The 21,892-nt window shown below is 33.8% G+C and overlaps 1 protein-coding gene across 7 annotated transcripts in view; it reads left to right on the top strand.

Moving 5' to 3' along the window:
* TPR (translocated promoter region, nuclear basket protein) overlaps nucleotides 1–21,892 on the top strand; it is a 94,584-nt gene that overhangs the window by 70,501 nt on the left and 2,191 nt on the right. For 3 of the 7 annotated variants that reach the window (XM_016430011.2, XM_007480966.3, XM_007480968.3), the window contains 13 exons: nucleotides 200–348; nucleotides 1,415–1,495; nucleotides 3,015–3,215; nucleotides 4,271–4,405; nucleotides 8,917–9,004; nucleotides 9,886–10,070; nucleotides 11,373–11,441; nucleotides 16,045–16,139; nucleotides 16,690–16,796; nucleotides 17,531–17,626; nucleotides 17,805–17,961; nucleotides 21,028–21,146; nucleotides 21,256–21,381. In XM_016430011.2, coding sequence (XP_016285497.2) covers nucleotides 200–348; nucleotides 1,415–1,495; nucleotides 3,015–3,215; nucleotides 4,271–4,405; nucleotides 8,917–9,004; nucleotides 9,886–10,070; nucleotides 11,373–11,441; nucleotides 16,045–16,139; nucleotides 16,690–16,796; nucleotides 17,531–17,626; nucleotides 17,805–17,961; nucleotides 21,028–21,146; nucleotides 21,256–21,381 — 1,608 coding nt within the window. The remainder of the gene's footprint in view (nucleotides 1–199; nucleotides 349–1,414; nucleotides 1,496–3,014; nucleotides 3,216–4,270; nucleotides 4,406–8,916; nucleotides 9,005–9,885; nucleotides 10,071–11,372; nucleotides 11,442–16,044; nucleotides 16,140–16,689; nucleotides 16,797–17,530; nucleotides 17,627–17,804; nucleotides 17,962–21,027; nucleotides 21,147–21,255; nucleotides 21,382–21,892) is intronic. The other 4 variants (XM_056815654.1, XM_056815655.1, XM_007480967.3 and 1 more) reach the window with 3 other exon arrangements.

Genomic DNA, 21,892 nt, shown 5'->3' with positions numbered 1-21,892 from the left:
AGATAAAAGTAACAAAGTTAATGCAGTATGACAGGTTGGTGAGTTTCCAAATGAAAAGCATGAGAGCGTCCCATACTATGAATGCCAAGTGATTTGGTAAGAGAACAAAAGTCAGTTTAAGGGGGAAGAGAAATTGCTTGTGTTCTTTTTAAGCACTGTTCACTGTTATAATTTTTTTAATAGTGATTTCATTTCAAAGTTTCAGCTACCCCAAGTTCGTCTTTGCCTAAGCGTGCCCGTGAAGAGGAAGATGATAGCACCATAGAGACATCAGAGCAAACCTCTGAAGAAACAATAGAAATGCCTCTCCCAAAGAAATTGAAAAGTATACCACCTGTAGGACCTGAGGTGTGTAAGAAAATAATGCTTTTTAATGTTTGCTGTTTTTACCATTAGGTGTGAATACCTAATTTGGGTTAGTTGATATGATTTGATTTTTATTAAAAAATTTAAATTTAATAATATTTATTATGGAGGTAGAGAGTAAGTTAAAAGGAAAATCTCTGCATAAGAAATATTACCCCAAGCTAATAGCTCAGTAATTGGGAACCATATTCATCATAAACTGGAAGGATCTAATACAACAAGTAAATTTAAAATGTACCCAAGAATAGTAAAATGGATTTGGGCCTTTATTTTACCTGTGATAAGGAACTGCCTTAGAAGTATAAATATAATGAAATGGGTTTTTTAGCCCCACATGGCCAGAACTCCTAAATTAGTTCCAGTGGCACATTTTCTCTTTGCCTTCAATATGTACTAATGAAAAACCTTTGATTTGTATATACCAAAGAAAAATAATAATGTTGTTTATTCTAAGTAACTTCTTGAAAAACAGGTATGTACAAATGAATGTATATTTATATAATAAATATGAGGCATTTTATATATAGGGAGGGGAATATGATCTTAAAAATAATTATATTTCAATATGGTCTCCCTTTATATGTCTTATGTATTTTGTGCATTTAGAAATATTCCAGAGGGATCCACAGGCTGTCCACCAAACTACCAAAGAATTCCTTGACCAAAAGTTAAAAAAAAAAAAGAGGTTAAGAACATAGGTAAAAGATATAGAGAGCTAGACTATTCCTTTTTAGGTCTTTTGCTTTTTCTATTGTCACCATAATACTACTTTTTTTTTTTCACCAGATTTCAGATGATTTTTAAAGCCATTTATTGGAAATCTAGATGTTTGACCTTTCAAATTTGAATTAAAATTATTTTTGTCAAAATAATTTTTCTGAATATATTTGACAGTTACAGCATATTGATATTACTACCTAAACATGTGTATTAGATTTTAAGATTCTTATGACCTAATTCTTCATGAAATTCCTAAAGCATTAATAAACCAGCAAAAATTTATATATTTTTTTAATATTTAAAAAATCTTATATATTTAATGATTCAGGAGGAAGTTACGGCAGAGGAAAGCACTGATGGGGAGGTTGAGACGCTTGTAAATCAGGATTCACAAGATTCTATTGGAGAAGTAAGTGAAGTACAAATGAACTTAAGTAATAAGATAAGTGACTTTAATCAGTTTTGTTTTTGTAAATGTAATTACCTGTGAAATTTAAAAATTCCTTATGATTTCCTTTTTTATTTGATCTAAATTAATTCTAGCTTAGAATTTTGACTTGGAGTTTTTTGCACAATCTAAAATTTCCAAAATGCATCCAAAGAAATATTCCCAATATTAGGGGAATTTCATTATAGCAATTTTGTATTGGTGCAATAAAAGCTTTGTTATTTACCATTTTGGAGTAAGCATTCAAGTTAACTGAAGTCATTTGACTTTATATTGCTCTTTGGCCCTACTGATTTCTTTTACTTTCATAAACTATCATTGTTCAAAAAAAATACTTGTAAAATTTTACTATGTAGAGAAGCTATGGTTTTTAGGAAGTATGTTCCCAAGTTCATTAATTAAATTCATAGCACAGGTAAATTTTTTTGTTTTCAAAGTAGGAGGTACAGCTACCAGTACTAATTTTCAAAACTTTGGTATATACAACAAGTTAAACACTTAAATGTGAAGATAGTAGAGATTGTGCCTCTTTAACCACTATGTTTTGGACAGTGTCAAAACTGAAAGAAATAAAAAGATTAGGCAATAGTGAATTTCTTTTATGTCATATTATCTTCCTACCATAAGAATAATTTTTCTTGAGCATAGCAAAATCTGCCTTTGGTTTTGGAGTAATTTACAATGACATTTTGACCTGTCTTTGAACTTTTCATATATCCACTCTCAGTAAACAATTCTATTTGTATTATACTGACTTTAAACCCAACGTTGATTTGGATCTAAGTATTGATTTTTTTTTCTGAGATAATCGTGTCAGTTTAGTAAGAAATACATTTTAATTATATTGTATCTTAAATTTTTTTTTTTAAACCCTTACCTTCTGTCTTGGAATCAATACTGTATATTGGCTCCAAGGCAGAAGAGTGGTAAGGGCTAGGCAATGGGGGTCAAATGACTTGCCCAGGGTCACACAACTAGGAAGTGGCTGAGGCCAGATTTGAACCTAGGAAGTCTCTAGGCCTGGTTCTCAATCTACTGAGCTACCCAGCTGCCTGCCCCCGTGTCTTAATTTTTTTTCAATGTTAATGCACTTTTTTTTTCTTGGATGGTGCTCGTTAATGGGACACTAGCAGTATGATTAGCTATTATAGAATAAAAAACTAATAAGATGAAAAGAGTGATTACAGAATTTTTTCATTTGCTACTCTTTAATGGATTAAAGATCTCATTAGAAAATATAATTTTTAATGTTCATTTAGTGATAGGATAAGGAGTTTTAGAAAAATCATTGTAGCATTGATTTCTATTATGGTAAGTATAAGCCAATACATATAACTTATTTTCAGAGATATGTTTATCTAGTACATTATGACATTTGAAAAGTACATTTTTAAAAATCTGAATACTGTTATTAATTTTCTTCTTTTAGCTACTTGTAGCCTAAAAGTCTCTATTTCAGCATATTTAATTATTTTTTAAGGGAGTCACTCAGGGAGATTATACTCCTATGGAGGACAGTGAAGAAACCTCTCAGTCTCTTCAAATTGATCTTGGACCCCTTCAGTCAGATCAGCAGAATCCAGCCTCTGGCCAGGATACCCAGTCCAAAGGAGATGATGTCATTGTGATTGACAGTGATGATGAAGATGATGATGACGATGAAAATGATGGTGAACAAGAGGTAACTGTGATGTGGAATTAGTGATAATCATAGGCCCTTTTTCTTCTTGATAAAATAATATAAATTCTATAATAAAATCTAATTTTCCTCCAGGCTCAGTTAAACATTCTTGCTTTTTCTGAACTTTTGGTTTTCATATTTTATAACATTGTAAAGTTCAATACAGATATAATTGATTTTAATGATGGGAGATCTTCAAGTATTTTCTCTGAATTTAATGCAACTTAATAGTTATATAACTTGAAAACATAAGCCCTGCTTTTTCCTCAGTAAATAGACTGGCTTACTAGTGTAGAGAGCCATCCTTTTATTTTAGAATAATTTTTCCTTTGAAAGAAAAGACTGAAAGATCATCTTGCCCTGTTCCTCTTAAAGAAAAGTTACTCTGGCAGTGTTACACCTTACTAGGTTTTTGTGTAGTAGAGAAGGATTCTGTAACACTTTTTGGTTGTTTTTTTAAGCCTTACTTACTACCTCTTAGAAGTAGCAGGGGAGTGCCAATCTACTAGGCAATTTGTGTTAAGGATGAAATACATGGGCAGTTTGTTTTAGTTACTGACTTTAGAAACATCCCATCACAAATTCATTAATTATTTTTTAGTAAAACTTTATCAGTGTTTTTTCCTTATTTTATATAATGCTAATATTCCATTATTCCTTCATCAGGTTTGTTATTTTTGGTTCTTTATTACTAAAATAGATGTTAATATAAATTTCTTTTTAAAAGCAAGTTAATTATAGACACTATTATTTATATACTGCACATAAAAATGGAGCACCTGAGTATATGTGGTGGGGAGGTCTGATTTGGATCTCTTGGTTGCTATTTAGTTTTGTTACACAAGTTTTTAAGCATTTATTGTTCCTAAGACATGTTGCAGTTTTTACAACTTGTCACATGTATATTGTATTTGAACTTACAGTATTACTCCAATTCCAGTACTTCATCCCTCCTAATTAGTATCTGTTCTTTTGAATTACTGAGTGTTAAGATTTAAACCATAGCTGACTTGCCAATACATTTTTTATTTGCAATTATGTACTCTTCCTTATAGGATTATGAGGAAGATGAGGATGATGATGATGATGATGATGATGAAGACACAGGGATGGGAGATGAAGGTGAAGATAGTAATGAAGGCACTGGTAGTGCAGATGGTAATGATGGCTATGAAGCTGATGATGCCGAGGTAAAACATAATTTTCACCAGCTTTCCACTCTCCACCTCCCCTAACATTTATCTTTCTTTTTTAGGGAAGTTGTCCTATATATTTTTTTGTCTTGAATAAGTTATTACCAATAATGCAAACATTGTCACTTAAGTAATTCAAGCAGCTAAATTATTATGCCCTAATGCATTGACTTCTAAACTTGGCACTTAATTTCATCTATTAGTTGTATTCTGTCTCACAGTGTTCTGAGGTTATCTTGACTTTTTTTTTTAATTTTTATTTGGTCAATTTTGAACATTATTCCTTGGTTACAAGAATCCTATTGTATTCCCTTCCCCCCCCCTTCCCCGCCCTAGGCCTATGCACAATTCCACTGGGCATTACATGTGTCCTTGATCAGAACCCATTTCCATGTTGTTGGTGTTCATTTAGAGTCTTCATCCCCAACCATATCCCCATATAGATATTATTAATTACTTATTAATTACTTATTAATTGTTTCAGTGATTTGTTCTCTAATTTATTTTGGAGAATCATATTATTTAATTTAATTTCCAATTAATTTTTGATTTGGCTCTCCATGTACCCTTACTGATCATAATTTTTGTTGCCTTATGATCTGAAAAGGTTGCATTTATTATTTCTGCTTTTCTACATTTGTATGCCATGTTTTTATGACCTATTACATGATCAATCTTTGTGAATGTGCATGTGCTGCTGAAAAGGTGTATTCCTTTTTGTCCCTATTTATTTTTCTCCATATGTCTTTTAACTCTAATTTTTCTAAGATTTCATTCACATTTTTACCTCTTTCTTATTTATTTTTTTATTTGATTTATCTAAATTTGATAGTGGTAGGTTCAGATCTTCCACTAGTATAGTTTTACTCTCTGTTTCCTCCTTCAATTCCACTAGTTTCTCCTTTAGAAATTTGGATGCTATACCATTTGGTGCATACATGCTGATTACTGATATTTCCTCATTGTCTATACTCCCTTTTATCAGGCTGTATTTACTTCCCTATCCCTTTTGATCAGATCTATTTTTACTTTGACTTTGTCAGATATCATGATTGTGACTCCTGCCTTCTTTCTATTAGTTGAGGCCCAATAGGTCTTGCTCCATCCTTTAATTCTAATCTTGTGAGTATCCGCCTCAGGTGTGTTTCTTATAGTCAACATATGGTAGGATTTTGGATTCTAATCCCCTCTCTTATTCCTTTACGTTTTATGTGTGAGTTCATCCCATTCACGTTCAAAGGTATGATTGTCACTTGTGAATTCCCTAGCATTTTAATATCCTCTCCTATTTCTGTCCTTTCTTCTTTTGCTATATCCTTTTAAACCAGTGGTTTACTTTTAATCAATCCTCCTAATCCCCTCCCTTAGTATGCTTCCCTTTCTGATCCCTCCCTTTTTGTTCCCTTCTTGGTTTTTTGGAGTCTGTTAAGTTCCCTTTCCCCTTTCTTTCCCTCCCTTTTTGTACTCCCTCCCCCACTACCTCCCTTAGTTTTCCCTTCTCACTTACCCTGTAGGATAAGATAGAATTCAAGACTTCCCTCTCAGAATTGATTTCACTGAGAGTAAGGTTTAAGTATTACCTATTAGCACTCTCTTCCTCTCCTTCTTATAAGAGTATTCTTCCCCTCCCCTTCCCATGTGTATCTTTCTGTGATAAAGATTATCCTATTTATTTTATTTCTTCAAGTATCTCTTGGTGCCATCTTTGATTCTGTGATATGGAAATGACTTTAAAAGACTGATATATATTAATTTAAGGTCGCCAAGGAATTCAGCTATGTAATTCCTAAATGAAAACTCAAGTCAGCTGTCAACCTTTTTATGGTGTTTTAATTACAAACAGGAGGAAGAAAAGTATTAGAGGGAGAGAGAGGGAGAGAGGGTAAAGGAAGAGAAGGAAAATAGGGCTTAAATACCCACTCTGCTTAGGCTGAACCAAAGGCTCAAGGCCCTGGATAGCCGAGGCAAAGAAAAGAGATCAGTCCCTATCACTCACGTGACCAAAATGGAGAAACAGTCTGTCGGCTCCTCCACTCCAAGCACCAGGCTCCAACCACCACCTTCTTCCCTCCACCCAGGAAAAAGTCCCCAGAACTCCTGAGCTGCCCTCTACCTCACTTCCTGTCTCTCACATGTGCCAATGGTGGCTCTAACTTGACCTAGGACCGCCCAGAGGTCTGTCCTTTTTGCATATGTCTGTTGAAGGCCATATTCTCAAATAATTAAATCTTGAGTTTTGCTGCAACCCTTCCTGATCTTGTTACCCTGAGTAGGATGGAGATTGTCCTTTCCAAGACCTGATTCTGTTATTCCAAGTATCTCTATTGTTATTGATCAGGAAATAGCTAAATCCCATCTTCTAAAGAATGGTCTGAATAGGGTTGAGTAGTTTTGAAATTCACAATTCCCCCCACCCTTTTTCTTTTTTTTTCACATCATCTTAAAGCCCTTAATGCCCCAATCTCTTCCTATGAGTGATTCTTCTAATTACTATAATAATGAATATGATTTTTGAGAGTTACAAATAACATTTTCACCATATATTAATATATATAATTTGATCTAATTGTAGCCCTTACAGAAGAGAGTTTGAATAAAAAAAATACTTTCCGCCTTTTCCCTCTTTTTCTTTATTTACCTTGTCGTGTTTCTCTTGATCTTTGTGTTTGGATATCAAACTTTCCACTTAGTTCTGGCCTTTTCTTTACAAATACTTGGAAATCTTCTATTTTGTTGAATGCCCATACTTTTGCCTGGATATATATATATAGTCAGTTTTGATGGATAGGTGATTCTTGGTTGAAGACCGAGTTCTCTTGCCTTTCTGAATATCATGTTCCAGGCCTTGGAGTCCTTTAGTGTGGAAGCTGCCAGGTCTTGTGTGAACCTGATTGGTGCTCCTTGGTATCTGAATTGTCTCTTTTTGGCTTCTTGTAGAATATTCTCCTTAGCTTGAAAGGTCTGGAATTTGGCAGTTACATTCCTGGGGTGTTTTTTTTTTTTTTTGAGGATTTAGTGTAGAAGGGTGTTCTATGAACTCTTTCGATGTCTATTTTCCCCTTTGTTCAAGAACATCAGGGCAGTTTTCTTGGATGCTTTCTTGTAGTATGATGTCAAGATTTCTGTTAATTTCTGGCTTTTCAGGTAAACCAATGATTCTCAAATTGTCTCTCCTTCCTCTATTTTCATGATCTGTCACCTTGTCAGTGAGATATTTCATGTTTTCTTCAATTTTGTCAGTCTTTTGACTTTGCTTTATTAATTCTTGCTGTTTTGCAAGATCATTGGCTTCCTGTTGCCCAATTCTGGTCCTTAAGGCTTGGTTTTCTGTTTTAATTTTTTCTTGGCTTCTTAAATTCAAATTCTGATAGTTACTAACAAACTAGAAAATTTCAAGACTTAAAACATTTCTGCCTAGTTGAAAGTTCAAGGGAGCCCATCACCCAAAGACTGGCCATCAGAAATTGCATTTTTTGGACACAGCAACTCAAAACCAATTCTTATAGTGTAGAGGCATAAGTATTTTCATGTAAGTAAGAGTATTCGCACAAATGAAATCATAAATCAAACAGCTAAAAATTATTACTAAATATATAAAACTGTTTTTGTTTGATCCTTGTCATTCCCTAAGCCAGATTGCAGAGGTGGTTGAATTCATCAGAAATTTTGAATTTATTTCAAAATGTTCATTAATATTGAAAAATTTTCAAGTTTTACAGAAATAACATTATTTTCAATTAATCAAAGTATTATTAATGTTTTATTCTTTAGCCTTAGATTAAATGAAAAAGTATTTTAATTGAAGTTAAACATTGGGGAATCATTGTTGTATGGTAGAAAGGATGTTGGACTTTGAATCATGTATCTGTGCTAGCATCCTACCTTCAGCATTTTAGAAGAAATAATTATTGCTGTGTTACTGAAATCTGTATTTGAAGGGTCTTATTCTAGATTCGCTTAGTCATTTTAAGAGCTTGTATACAGTTTCTTCAAGCCCTATGCATTTAGAGTAAAAATTTCTTGTTATTAAAAAAAAATCTTCTTGAAGAAAGCTGTATAGATTCTGCAATAGCACTTATCCCTCAATTTACTATGTTCCTTTGCATGATAAAATTTGAAAATATCTATTGTTTTCTTGCTGTTAGTTTTCCATTTTTACTTTTTTTGTCATAAAGAATCTCTCACTTAGAATAAATTCACTTTGTAGGGAAAAAAACCTATACCAATAGGGTCTTGCCACATGTAGACTAAGACAGTCACATAACTCCTAGTGCCATATTTTTTCTAGTTCATAACAATACCTCTTATTTTTGCATTATTGCAATTTGTAAAAATGTAGTCTTAAATTGCCAGCTTTATCTGAAATCAGATATTAGTGTGTTACTCTCTAAAATTACCTATTTGGTATTCCCATTTGTTAATATATTCCTCCTTCACTCTGGATGATTTCTTGTTTACTGCATTATTAAATGATTTGTACTGAGTCATCAGCATGGTTTTATGTTTAGGGTGGTGATGCTACTGATCCAGGTACTGAAACAGAAGAAAGTACAGGAGGTGAAAGTAACCAGAGAGCTGCAGATTCTCAGAATGGTGGTAAGATACCATGGTTTTTTGTTTTGGGTAGTATAGGTATAGGTATGAAAAATAATACTTCCTTTTTAAAAAATTGCTGTAGATTTGTGATTCAAAATACATCTTTTATAAAAGTTCATCTTTTATCCTGACCATAATTTAGGCTATGATTTCAGAGAATTAGTGTGTTAGTAGACTGAATTCAAATTCCATAGGCGTGAATTCTTGCCTCTTTTCTCATTGCTTATCTGGTTAACCTGGAGCAAGTTTCTGTGTGTCTCCTTATAAATTGGGGGATAAGTTACTTACTTTTCAGGGCTGTGTAAAGATAACTGAAAAAATATATAAAATTTTGAAAAGTTTAAATCATCCAGAAATTCGAGAGTTTATTTATATTTCTAAGAAAAATTGTTTTAGAACTTCTAAAAAAGCAGCAATAGTACATTTCATTAATTTCTTCTTTGTCTTGTATGACCAGCAGAGGTCAGTGTAAGCTTCTAAAGGAATAGGTAGGTAGCAGAGCTATATATCTGAAAGATGTTCAAATTTCTTTGATTTTGAAATTTAAAAAATCACAGCATCACAGATTTGTAGCTGGAAGGTACATCAGAAGTCATCTATTCTAACACACTCATTTTTTAGATGAGGAAGAAACTAAGGCCTGGAGAGGATATATTTTCATATATAGATTTGTACTTTTAAAAATTAATTGATGTAATCTTCTAAGTTCTGGTCTTACTCATCAAGGTAAAGCCCTATTTCATTCTACTAGGGAATTTCCATACCTATATTACCGAAGTATCTTATCATTCAGACAGTGAAAACAATACTAACAAGAATATTGAATCCAAAATGTCAATTCAGCTAGTGTTAACAATTTTGTATTGTTTGTTTTCCTAAAGGTGAAGGAGGTTCCATTATTACAGAGTCATCTCTTCCCCATGAAAATTCTAGAGAACAACAGCCTTCATCAGCTTCTGAAAGACAAGGTCCTCGAGCACCTCAATCACCCCGAAGACCACCCCATCCACTTCCCCCACGACTGACCATCCATGCACCTCCTCAGGAATTGGGACCACCAGTCCAGGTACCAAAAAGAGAACCATATATTTTAAAGAATTTGACTTGTAGAAAATATATTTGCTTTTTCTATTTTTCACTTTTATTTCTCTTAATACTCTTCCACTTATTAGTATTTAATATATTCTTAAATTACCCAAATAACAACTTGCTCTGGGATTTCTTCTTCCTCAAATATGGTGGTGATGAGAAGTATAGAGAGAATGCAGCAAAGCAGTGAGTGGGTATAATTTGGAATTATTAAAGTCATGGTTGACCAAAAGAATTGGCCATTATTTCCATTGTTAAAAGCAGAATTTTTACTAGGTTGAAATTTAGATAAAATTTAGGCCTAACAATTAGTTATATTTTTTATGTGGAAGAAAAGAAATTTTTGTCTTGGTTCTATGTTTGTATATAAAAGGATCTGTGTTTTATTGTACCTACATACTCGTACTTGTTGAAGGTTGGTATGCTTTGTATTGAATTTCAGTCTGATGCTTTTTAGCAGTAGTGTGGTTTAGGCATGTCTAGATATATTAGTAGCAACAAGAGTTTAAAGATAAACCTAGTAGACCAAATTTATATCCCATTGTGTTGTAACTGTGTATTTAGTTATATATACATGTTATGGATAGATTATAACATCATCATAGACAAAAATGATGTTAATTTTTGACTAAAGAACCTGTATTGACTATAGAAATTCATTATAGAGATATCTGTTGATTTCTCAACTAGTCAGAACTTTTTTTTTTTAAACCCTTACCTTCAGCAGAAGAGTGGTAAAGGTTAAGCAATGGAGGTTAAGTGACTTGCCCAGGGTCACAGAGCTGGGAAGTGTCTGAGGCCAGATTTGAACCTAGGACCTCCCATCTTTAGGCCTGGCTCTCAATCCACTGAGCTACCCCAGCTGCCCCCCCCCACCCCCCCTCAGAACTCTCTAGGAGCTTACAGTATGTTGATAACATTTTTTTAAAGTAATAATGATAAGCTTTAGATTAATTAAAAAATATGTGCATAATTATATCATTTTTCTATTAGTAAAATCAGTTTAAAAATAATAAGTGAATATTAAAATGAAGTTTAATTTTTTTAAAATATAATCAAATCCTTGTTTTCTTCACCCTTAGTCTGAATTAGTGAGTTTACTGGCTTGTTTCTTTATTCAAAATTCAAATCATTACATGGCTATTAATGTGGTTAAAGAACTACTTTTGCTTCATGCTTTAATTAAGTCAATATTTAGCTATTCAACTACTTCAATTCTTTATTCTTTTGTTTAGTTTTGATTAAATTCCTTAGAAAAATACCATTATTCTTCACACAGAGAATCCAGATGACACGAAGACAGTCAGTGGGACGAGGGCTTCAACTAACTCCTGGGATAGGTGGTATGGTAAGTAATAATTGCTTAAGAAAATATTATTAGAATTAAAAACATTTCCAACTTTGGTTTCTAAGATAACTTAAAAATAGTAATCATATATTATCATTTTTACAGTAAGATAAAATTTATTCCTTAGGGATTCCTTATTTAATGTCCTTTGCTCCTAAAAACTTCCAGCATTAAGTTAAAATATTCATAAAATCTATCTCCATGTTCTCTTTCAAATGTCCCCTTCTTTTACCTATACCATGTCCAACTTAATTTAAGCCCTCATCATCTCTTGCCTTTGCTATTGTAATAGCCTTCTATTTTTTTATCTCTCTTTATCCAAACTCTCCATAGCTCCCACATTCTTAGGGTAATAAAATATATGACTCTCTCATTAGTTTCTCTGCTAAAAGTTACTATATTTTATGAGGTTTATTAAGATTATTAGAAATCAAGGATACAAAATAATAAACCACATGCCCATTGGCAAGCCCCTGCTCTTAGTCTACTTGCTACATCCTTGCAATCTCTGAGTACAGGAAGAGGCCTCAGTAGGCTTTACAACCAGTTTAAATAAAAATTTTGATCTCACCCAGGATCTTAGTGGGATTATAGGGAACTCTGGGAGCTACCAAGGACTTCTGGGAATTGCAGTTCGGGATTCAAATCTCCATTTGTACTTTTACCCATTTGATCCTATTGGGAAAGATTTTCCCCAAAAGGATCATGAAAACAATCAACTTAAAGACTACAATAATTTGAGGATAAGAGGGAAAAAGAACAAAAGCAATAATTGCTAGACGCATTGACAAAAAGCCAGTTAGGGGGCAGTCCCCTTTGGCATGAAAGTATAGATACAAATAAATGTTCGATCAACCACACCCAAAGTTCATTCTTGATCTTCTCATGCAGCTTGTGGTCTGGAGGCATCTTCATGGTGTCTTCTCCAAACAGTTCAGTTTCTGGATTCGGAGAGAAAACATGGTTCTTAACCTAAAATTCTTCTCAAAAGGAATTTAAACTTTGCAATTTAAAATAATATTTTTACATTTCCTCATGAAGAGGGTGATTGAAAAACACAGGATTACTTAGGGATGCATGGCTGAGTTATGGGGTATATGAATCAATTGGTAAAAGATCAGAAAAATCCAAATAAAAAAGGAAATTTCTGGATGAAAATATAGACTATCAAAGTCTTATGTGTAAAAATTCCAAGTAAAGGAAAAGTAAATCTATAACAGGTCCTTGAATCAGGGCCCAATTAAAATGATCTAAACAATGATGCATTTACCCAGTCAGTAGCCAGGACTACAGAAAGTTTGCCATACTATGAAAGAAAGAAAAGGGACTAGATTATAGAGGCCAAGTAGGAGCCAAGTTTGGATACTTGTCTGTGAATATTTTTAGAGTGAGTATGGATACAAGGAAGGCCTACGTCTTAACGTATGTTAAGCATTGCAACCTTGAGTCTTCACACTAGGTTCAAGTCATGTGTATTGGCTTAGAAGTACATCAATCATCCTGGATTGTTTATCTTTGGCCCTATGCAATGGCTCTTTTGTGTATATCTTGTCCTGTAATCAGACAGAATCATTAAGCAAAGTTCCATAAATGTTTTAAATAATTTAGTAGCATTATTTTTATATTCTCAAGCTTTTGGGGCATGCATTAGCAAATGTATTTTAAACTTATATTACTGCAAAATCAAAAAAGTTAAAGAAAATCTTAATACTGGTGACATGTGCTTCAAATATAAAAAGGAGAGAAAAAATAAAAGACTGAAATAGTATATTGCACATGCAAGAAAAATATAATAAAAGAGTTTTAAAAATAAAAATATAGTTTATAATCATTGACACACTGTCAGCTAAGAAAATATAGAATGCAAAGCTTTCTCACCAAAAATGAAATCCATTTCTTCTTCATATCTGGTCATGATCCACTGTGAGTACAAGCAAATTAATTTCACAAGGTAACATTTGTTTTTTATAAAGAACAGTAGTATAAATATGTAGGAATCAATATCCCCAAAATTCTCAATTGTCCAGTTAATTACAATAGCAGACAAACCCACTATCATATTTCACATAAGTTGCTATATGGCATTTTTAAAGCCTATAAACTGATGGATATTTGTCACAATTTTTACAAAAGTAGCAAATCTTTCAACCTTGGTAAACATATTTTTAAACAAAGTGAAATTTATTTTGGGTTTTGAACATCATCAAGAATTCTAGATATCATTCTGGTAGAAGTAAATTGAGCTGAAGAGTTATAAATGAGAGATGCTCTGCTTTTGGGAGTCTTCCAGGGGTTCTATATGCCCTGGGATTAATTTCCCAGCTTCCATTCACGTTTTTATAAATGTGGGAGTTGGGGTTTACTAAAATGGGCCTTACCTTGTGGTAGGGGCAGGCAAAATGACCAAAGATTGTTTTTTAAAAAATTCTAAAAATCGTGTAAAGAATCCTTAAAATCAATTTGAGATATTTAACTCATTAATTTTCCAAAGGTTGTTATAGCAGTTTTCTGATGGAGTCCATCTATCCTCTATGTGACAATTTACAAAGTCAAAAATAGAAAAGCTCTTTTTATATGGGCCTACTCAATAATGTTTGTTCGGTATAGTTACAGGGGAAAATCAATTATTTTTAAATTTTAAATTTAAAAAAAAAACCCACTACATTAAAATGATTCAGTTTAACAGAATAGTATTGAATGCAGTAATATATGAACTCAAAATCACAAAGTTAAACCTTAAACAAAACAATCAGCAGAATGCAATAGAATACAGAGATTTTTATAAAACATGGAGTCTGAAATGCCTTAAAAATATAACCTCCAGTCTCTTTAATGTTCCTTGGGTTTTTATCCATTTAGATGCCTATTGTCATAAGGCAGAAGATTGGTAAGTGGTAGGCAATGGGTATTAAATGACCTGTCCAGGGCCACACCGCCAGGAAGTGGCTGAGGCCAGATTTCAACCAAGGACTTCCCGTCTCTAGACCTGGCTCTCAATTCACTGGGCCGCTGAGCTGCTTCCCCATAGTGAGGAATCTCAAAATTGGCTAAAGAGTTGTAGGGAGCTGAATTTTTCCCCTGGCACTTAGGTGAAATAAATAAAAGTATCAGTACAGTCAAAAAATATCCTTTTAAATATCCCATGCTTGTAAGTTCCTGTTTGTAAAAGTCTCTTCCTTCTTTTCTTCCTCCCCCTCTGCTATCCCCTGCCCCCAGTCCACATGGAGGTTAATTATAGCCTAAAAAGAAAACATCCCTGTTTTTTACCAGCTGGTGGAAGTGAGTCTTGGGCCTGGGGCAATGAGCGATCTGCTCTGAGGCTCTGAGGCTAGAGTTAGCTGGGGCTGGGCGGGCAGGTTTCCAGGTGATCAAGAGCACAGGTCCGGATTGCTGGACGAGCCGGGTCGGAAGGGTGGGCACCAGGTGAACGAGAGAGAGACCAGGAGCGGCAGCCAGAACAGGAGCAATTTGAATCAAACAGGTCCGGATCAAGAGGCTTTTCTGAAAATTGGAGGAACTTGGCTTAAAAAAACAAACAAACAATTAGGCTCTAGCTATTAACAGCTGAACTTAGTTACAGTATAGAAAAGAACAAAAGATTGAAGGTATTTCATCACAACCGACGTGGTTCGCCAACTGTTACGATTAAAAATTAGTTTCTCTGCTAAAAGTTATATTTCATGAGGTTTATTAAGATTATTAGAAATCGAGGATACAAAATAATAAACCATATGCCAATTGGCATGCCCTCGCTCTTAGTCTACTCACTACATCCTTGCAATCTCCATGTACAGGAAGAGGCCTCAGTACTGGCTTTACAGCCACTTTAAATAAAAATTTTGATCTCACCCAGGATCTCAATGGGATTATGGGGAACTCTGGGAGCTACCATGGACTTCTGGGAATTTAAGTCCAGGGTTCAAATCTCTATTTTTACACATTCTCCTCCCCAGTATAGTACAGAGATTGCTTATTGTCTCAAGGATCTGAACTTCTCTGCTCGGCATTTAACTCCTTGACAATCTGGCTACAAATTCTCTTTCTAAGATAATGTGACATATTATTTCTTCCCTCACCTCCCTCCATACCCTATAATCCAACTAAACTGGACAGCTGGTCAACAATACTTCATCTCCATGCTTTTGTACATATTACCCTATAAGCATCTCTCTTCCCATCCATTCCTCCTCCCTCTGCCTCACTCTTTACCTGCCTTCCTTCTCCTTGAATGCCCTCAGCTTCCTTCAGTGTTCACCTCAATAACTGTCTCCTATAATAGATTTTTTCTGACTTCTTAGGTTATTAATACTCTCTTATACCCTATAAAATTTATTTTGAAGTTATTTATTATGTGTACTTATGTGTAATCTCCCTGCGAGCAGAAAATGATTTACTTTTGTATACCCAGCACCTCAGCATGGTGCCTAACACAGAGAGAAGTTTTATTATCTTCTGAAATACAAAGTTAATGGGTTTAATAATGATGCCAATAACCTTCCACATAGGCTGCTAATACTAGAGATGTTCCTCAAGCACCTACTAATGCACGCTCAATTCTATACTGAATTTCTTATGTAGATTTTAATATTAGTCTTTGCTTTAGCAGCAGCACTTTTTTGATGATGAGGACAGAACTGTGCCAAGTACCCCAACTCTTGTGGTACCACATCGTACAGATGGATTTGCAGAAGCAATTCAGTAAGTCATTATGCAAATAATTAATTTTTTTTGTTTTCTTTTGCTATTTTTCCTTATCAATTGATGGAAGAATTTTGATGTTTTTTGATGTCTTATTTCCAAATTATTCCAGAAAAATAAGAATACAGTCATACTCACAATTTTTATTTGTTCCTCTTACACAATATACTTCTAAGTAGTTTTTCTCTAACATCAATTGGTGTATTTCAGGGAGTGAATCCAAACCAATTTTACTATTAATGTGATTAAAACATGAATTTGACGGTCATCAAATATACACATAATGCATTCCAAAACCACGATTAAATGATATTTGGAATAATATGTTCATTTTTTGGACTTTAAATTCTTTTTGCACTTCTTCAATCCTACTCTTCTTTAATGTAATTTTTTTCCTTGCTCTTAGTGAGCTTTGATTTTTTCCCCCAGACCTATTTATTTCTTTCCCATCATAAATATCTTAAAGTTACATTTTTTTAAATTATTTTTTTTAAACAAAAATTACCCAGGTTGGAATTTGCAAAATTTCAACTAGGAATTTGTATTCTAGTTCACCTCAGGTTGCTGGTGTACCTAGGTTCCGGTTTGGCCCCCCTGAAGATATGCCACAAACAAGTTCTAGCCACTCAGATCTTGGTCAGCTTGCATCTCAAGGAGGTAATTAGTAAACAAACCTTTGAATCACCTGAATTTTCATATTCTAAGTAATGAGATAACTATATTACTGGAATTTGGTGAAAGATTTGTATACCACAGATGTGCCATTAGTCTATAATTAAGTCCTTAGGCTAACTTTGCTGGAAACTGTCCTAAACTTCTCTTATATTACTTTGCATTGTTGCTCTTCATGTGTCTTGTTTCCCTAATTAGACTTAAACTTCCCAAAGGAGAGATTTTGTCTTAGTTGTTTCTTTGCTTCACAATTAGTATGTACTTAAGAAATATTTTCTGAATGGGTAATTAGAGGATTATATAATATTAAGCATTTCATCTTTCTTGCATAGAGATACTAAATGTTTAACTAAATTGAGTTCTTTCACTTTAACGCTGAGAAAATATTAAGAAAATGGAGTCTGTGACAAATACAAGAAAAAAGAATAAAGCCTTATGTCAAAAAAATTAGATTAATGGTGGTTAGTGTTGCTGAAGCAAAAATTTTATTTAAGTTCTTGTACTTTAATTTGGTCACTATTGCTTCAGATTTTATTTAAAAGTTTAAATACTTCTGAAAATAATGACTTCTACTTGTTCTGCCATTTAAAAATGATCAAACTAAATATTTCAACAAGCTGTACAGTGATAAATCTATTTCATTTTCCCTTTAAATGGTATTCAGAAACAATTTTTTTCTTATTGGCATTTAGTGAGGCCATTAATACAATTGTCTTTAGGTTTAGGTATGTATGAAACACCCCTCTTCCTAGCACATGAAGAAGAGTCTGGTGGCAGAAGCGTTCCTACTACTCCCTTACAAGTTGCAGCTCCAGGTAAGTATCAATCTGTAAAGTATGATGCCAGATCCCTGAGTTTAATAGTTTGTTTAATTGTGTATAACAGATCTGTTGCAAAATTAAAAACTGTTGTCTGACACCTCTAACTTCTTACTAAACATCATATGCTAACTGAAGAGTGTTAAACAAAATTGTTTTTCCTGTCTTTTTGAAGTGACTGTATTTACTGAAAGTACCACTGCTGATGCTTCTGAGCACGCCTCTCAGTCTGTTCCAATGGTGACAACATCCACTGGTAGTTTATCCACAACTACAGAAACAGGGGCAGGTGATGACGGAGATGAAGTATTTGTGGAGACAGAATCTGAAGGGTAATGTGTTTACCTGGCTATTAATGTTTACTTTGAAACTCAGAATACTTACTAACAATTTAGGGTCATGAAATATGTTTTAGTTTACTTAGATTATGTCTATAAACATCAGAAATTGCTGGTAGGGTAAGTGACAGTGGTATTCCTATTTGAATTTTTTTAAGCAAGAATTAACTAATTCTGAATTAAGTTGTCTACAACAAAACAATATTCTTAGTCACTTTCTTATGTTCATTTCTTTGTGCCAACAGAATACCAAATAATTATTCCCTGACAATTTTAGCTTAGATAGTTGAGATTAGGCCTAACAAAAAGGGAAATTTTTGAAAATCAAGTGATTAACTTCTGATTCAAAGAGCAATTTAATTTCTGTGATTAATGATACCCTCTGAAATGCCATTATTTTAAGTACTTATGACATCAGATAAGTTTTAATTATTAGTTGTTTCAAACATTCTCATTATGGGTAAAAAATTGAAAACTTAACCTATAAAACATAATGATTTCATGGTTAAACTAGCCACATTGATTTTTTAAAAAACATTTATAATGATTTATTTTAGTACAAATTAGTAATCTTGTTTTTTACATAGTAATTCTAAGGCGCAGTATACTAAAAGAGGCCCATTAAGTTAGTCTGGAAAGTCCTGATCTAAGTCACCAGTTCTGCCTATTAGTTCAATGGAAGGACTTGACCAAATTAACTTTGGTTTCTTCTTTTGTAAAATAAGGAAAGTGAGCTTAGGGGTGTCTAACTCAGATCTAAAATTCTTTTAGAGCTGTGAAAATGTGGGGAAAGGTCATATAGCCAGAGAATACTCCCTTGTTAGTTCGATAATTTATTCTCTCATGGTTGAGCACTAGTAATGCTGAATATTCTTTATGTTGATTCTCTGACTAAAAGTTTAAATGTGATTATTTGAACCATGTGGACATCTATTTAAACAGTACCTAGAATGTTGAATTGCCTCTATAAAAAGTAGTTGCTTTCATCAAGTATATTCTTCATATTTGCTGCTTTAGTTTATGGACATCTTAACAATGGTGATTAAATGGAGGTCCCACTAAAACAAACTACATGAAATTTCCTTTAGATGCACTCAGTTTTTTTGCTTTGGATTTTTTAAAAACAGTTTCATTTCAGTGTGTGATCAAATCTCTCATATTTCTTTGTATGGTTCATGAAGGGAAAAAAAGAACATTAAATTCAAATCTTAAAATAGCATTTTTAGTGCCTGCAAAATAGCTCTCTTAGCCTGACTTTTTGAGTTTAGGTGATAGAAAAGTATTACCATTACTAACTAAATTAATTTTGAGCTTGAAAAATAGTGTGAAGTTAAGATGTAAGCAGCTTTATTTGTAATAATGAGGGATAAAGATAATTTAACTATAAGGAACTCACAAAAGTTACATTTGAGTAAGACAATCTAGTACTTCTTCATCAAGAGTTATTTCCAGGAACTTAATTCGTTGCTGAGTTGCCTTTTATTTCTATATGGGAATGCAAGCAAGCATTCAAATTGCCAAAAAAGTCCAAGGAAAAAGAAGTGAAGAGTCTAGATAAAATCCACAAATTATACCATCTGCTCTTTCACAATCAAGAAAGACTTTAAGTACTTGAAAGAACACTAAACTAACTTATGACTTTTCAGAATCCTTCCCTTTGAAGCCTTTGTAGTTTCAGAGCAAAAACATAATTAATATTAAAAGATATAGTCAAAGATTAGAAAATCTTACTATTAAAAGGGGCGCTTTAGAGTAGAAGATTGGAATTTGGAGTACAGAGCTTGTCCTGAACCATCTTTGTGGGAGAGGAGGCCTGCAGTTGCCCAGGGTATAAAAGGTTAAGAGACTTACTTACTGATGAACTGCACCACCACCACCACCTCCCCCAGCCATCAGGCAGTATAGGTCCAATCATAACACTGCCCTCCATCCACTACACCAAGCTACTCCTTATCTTGTTATTTGAAAGCAAATCTAGAGGAGTTTCCCTAAGGATTTACTCTATTTTGTATGTGAACATCTATTCTATACATCATAAAATTCAGAATGGAAAGGGGCAGAGTAATCACCTAATAAAGAGGTCTATCTTGTTAAATTTATTGTGGTTGGACTGGATTATTTAATTGGTAGTCTCCAGAGATTTAATTTCTAAATCCCAAAATGAATTACTAAAGTAAATGGAATTAATGGTAGTTTGTTTTACAATAGAGGGAAGATATTAAGGAAGAGAGAAAAAGGGAGAGAGAAGAAAGCTCTGGCTTTCTCAGGCCCCAGCCAGGGGAAAGAAGTCTCAAGATGATGGGCCTTTCTCAGAGGTTCATACCTCCAGAAAGGCAAGGAAACTAAGTCAGCTTTTCACTCCCCACAGTGACTGTCTAAAAGGAAAGTCTGAGGTCTCCTGCACGGATCCTCCAGGGGTCCAGTTCCACAGCCAAATGTCTTCACTCCAAGTCTGAGTGTCTGTCTTCCAGTCCAACTCTGAGTGACTGATTCTTCTTCCAGTCTCTCCTCCGAGTGACTCTTCTTCATTCCAAGCCCAAGTGACTCTAAGCCCGAGTAACTTCTATCCAGTCCAACTCTGAGTGACTAAATTCTTGATTGATTCCTCTCTGTGCCTCTGTTTCCTCTATTTAAAGATCTTTTTCTCTTGTGTCACCTCCCTTAAATTTTATGTCTACCAATCACAGCAGATGCTCCTTTCCAGAGCTGCCCACTCTATGAAATGGGTGTTCACACCTTTTGTGGTTAGTTAACACCTTTTTGTAGTTAAAATGGGTAGATCTATTTAAAATACTGAGTTTTAACACTTTGGGGATTAAAACCTAAAAATAGGGGATTACAGTTTAATCTTCACAATAAAGGAAGAGCTAAGTACCTTCATTGTTAACAATCAGGGGATAACCAAATCCAATCTTCACAATCTGTATGCTTAAGAAAGATTTTTCTTTTATGTGATATTTACCAGCCATAATCTCTTTATCTGCAATTGATCAATTGTTTAGCTTTTTACTAGGAGAAGCACTTTTGTGTTTCCTAATGGATTTCTTTTTCTTCCATTAGAATTAGTTCGGAAGCCGGCCTAGAAATTGATAGTCAGCAAGAAGAAGAGCCTGTTCAGGCATCTGATGAGTCAGATCTTCCTTCTACCAGCCAAGATCCTCCTTCCAGCTCCTCTGCAGGTACATTCCATCACTTTGACTAGAACAGAGATGCAGCCAACCTATTCTTCATACAGCCTCTTCTAACTAATGATAATAACAACACACATTTACTTATATCGTGCTTTAGGGCTTTCAGAGCGTTTTCTTCACTACAACCCTGTGAGGTGCAGTGAAAGGAGTAGTATTCAAATTTTAAAGACAAGGAAACGAAGTTCTGAGAAATTAAGTGACTTCACCCATGATCACACAATTAGTAAGTGTCTTGAGGCAGAACTCAAACCCAAATCAAAAATCTTTTTAATACTCCTACACTGCTTCTATCACAAGCCTACTTATTTTTGTATATGCTTAAATATAGAGATGTATGTTTATGTATACATATATACACTATTAATTAAAGGAACATTGAGTTCCTTTTGAAGTTACTGTTGCAGAAGTTTTCTGTTTATTATGCAGGAACAGCAAATGCTTCATACCTTCAGAAGTGTTGAATGAATCAAGAGATAAGAAGTTACTAAATGATTCATTTGGGCAGTTGAAAAACTTGGCTTTTATTTCTTAAGATACTAAGATAAATACAATAGAAGAACTTGGAAATGAGCAAAACTGAATGCGCCTTTCAGCTCTTCTACTTATTAATTTTGTCACCTTATGGCTTAACTCTTCTTCTTTACATCTTTACATCTGTAAAAAATAATATTTGTACTTTGTTTTAAGGGTCAGTGAAATATTTGCTAATTTGTAACTGGAATTTTATATAAATG

The sequence above is a fragment of the Monodelphis domestica genome, chromosome 2 (assembly GCF_027887165.1).
Source record: "Monodelphis domestica isolate mMonDom1 chromosome 2, mMonDom1.pri, whole genome shotgun sequence".
Lineage (NCBI taxonomy): Eukaryota > Metazoa > Chordata > Mammalia > Didelphimorphia > Didelphidae > Monodelphis > Monodelphis domestica.
The sequence above is the reverse complement of the archived record's forward strand: the minus strand, read 5'-3'. Positions and strand labels throughout refer to the sequence as shown.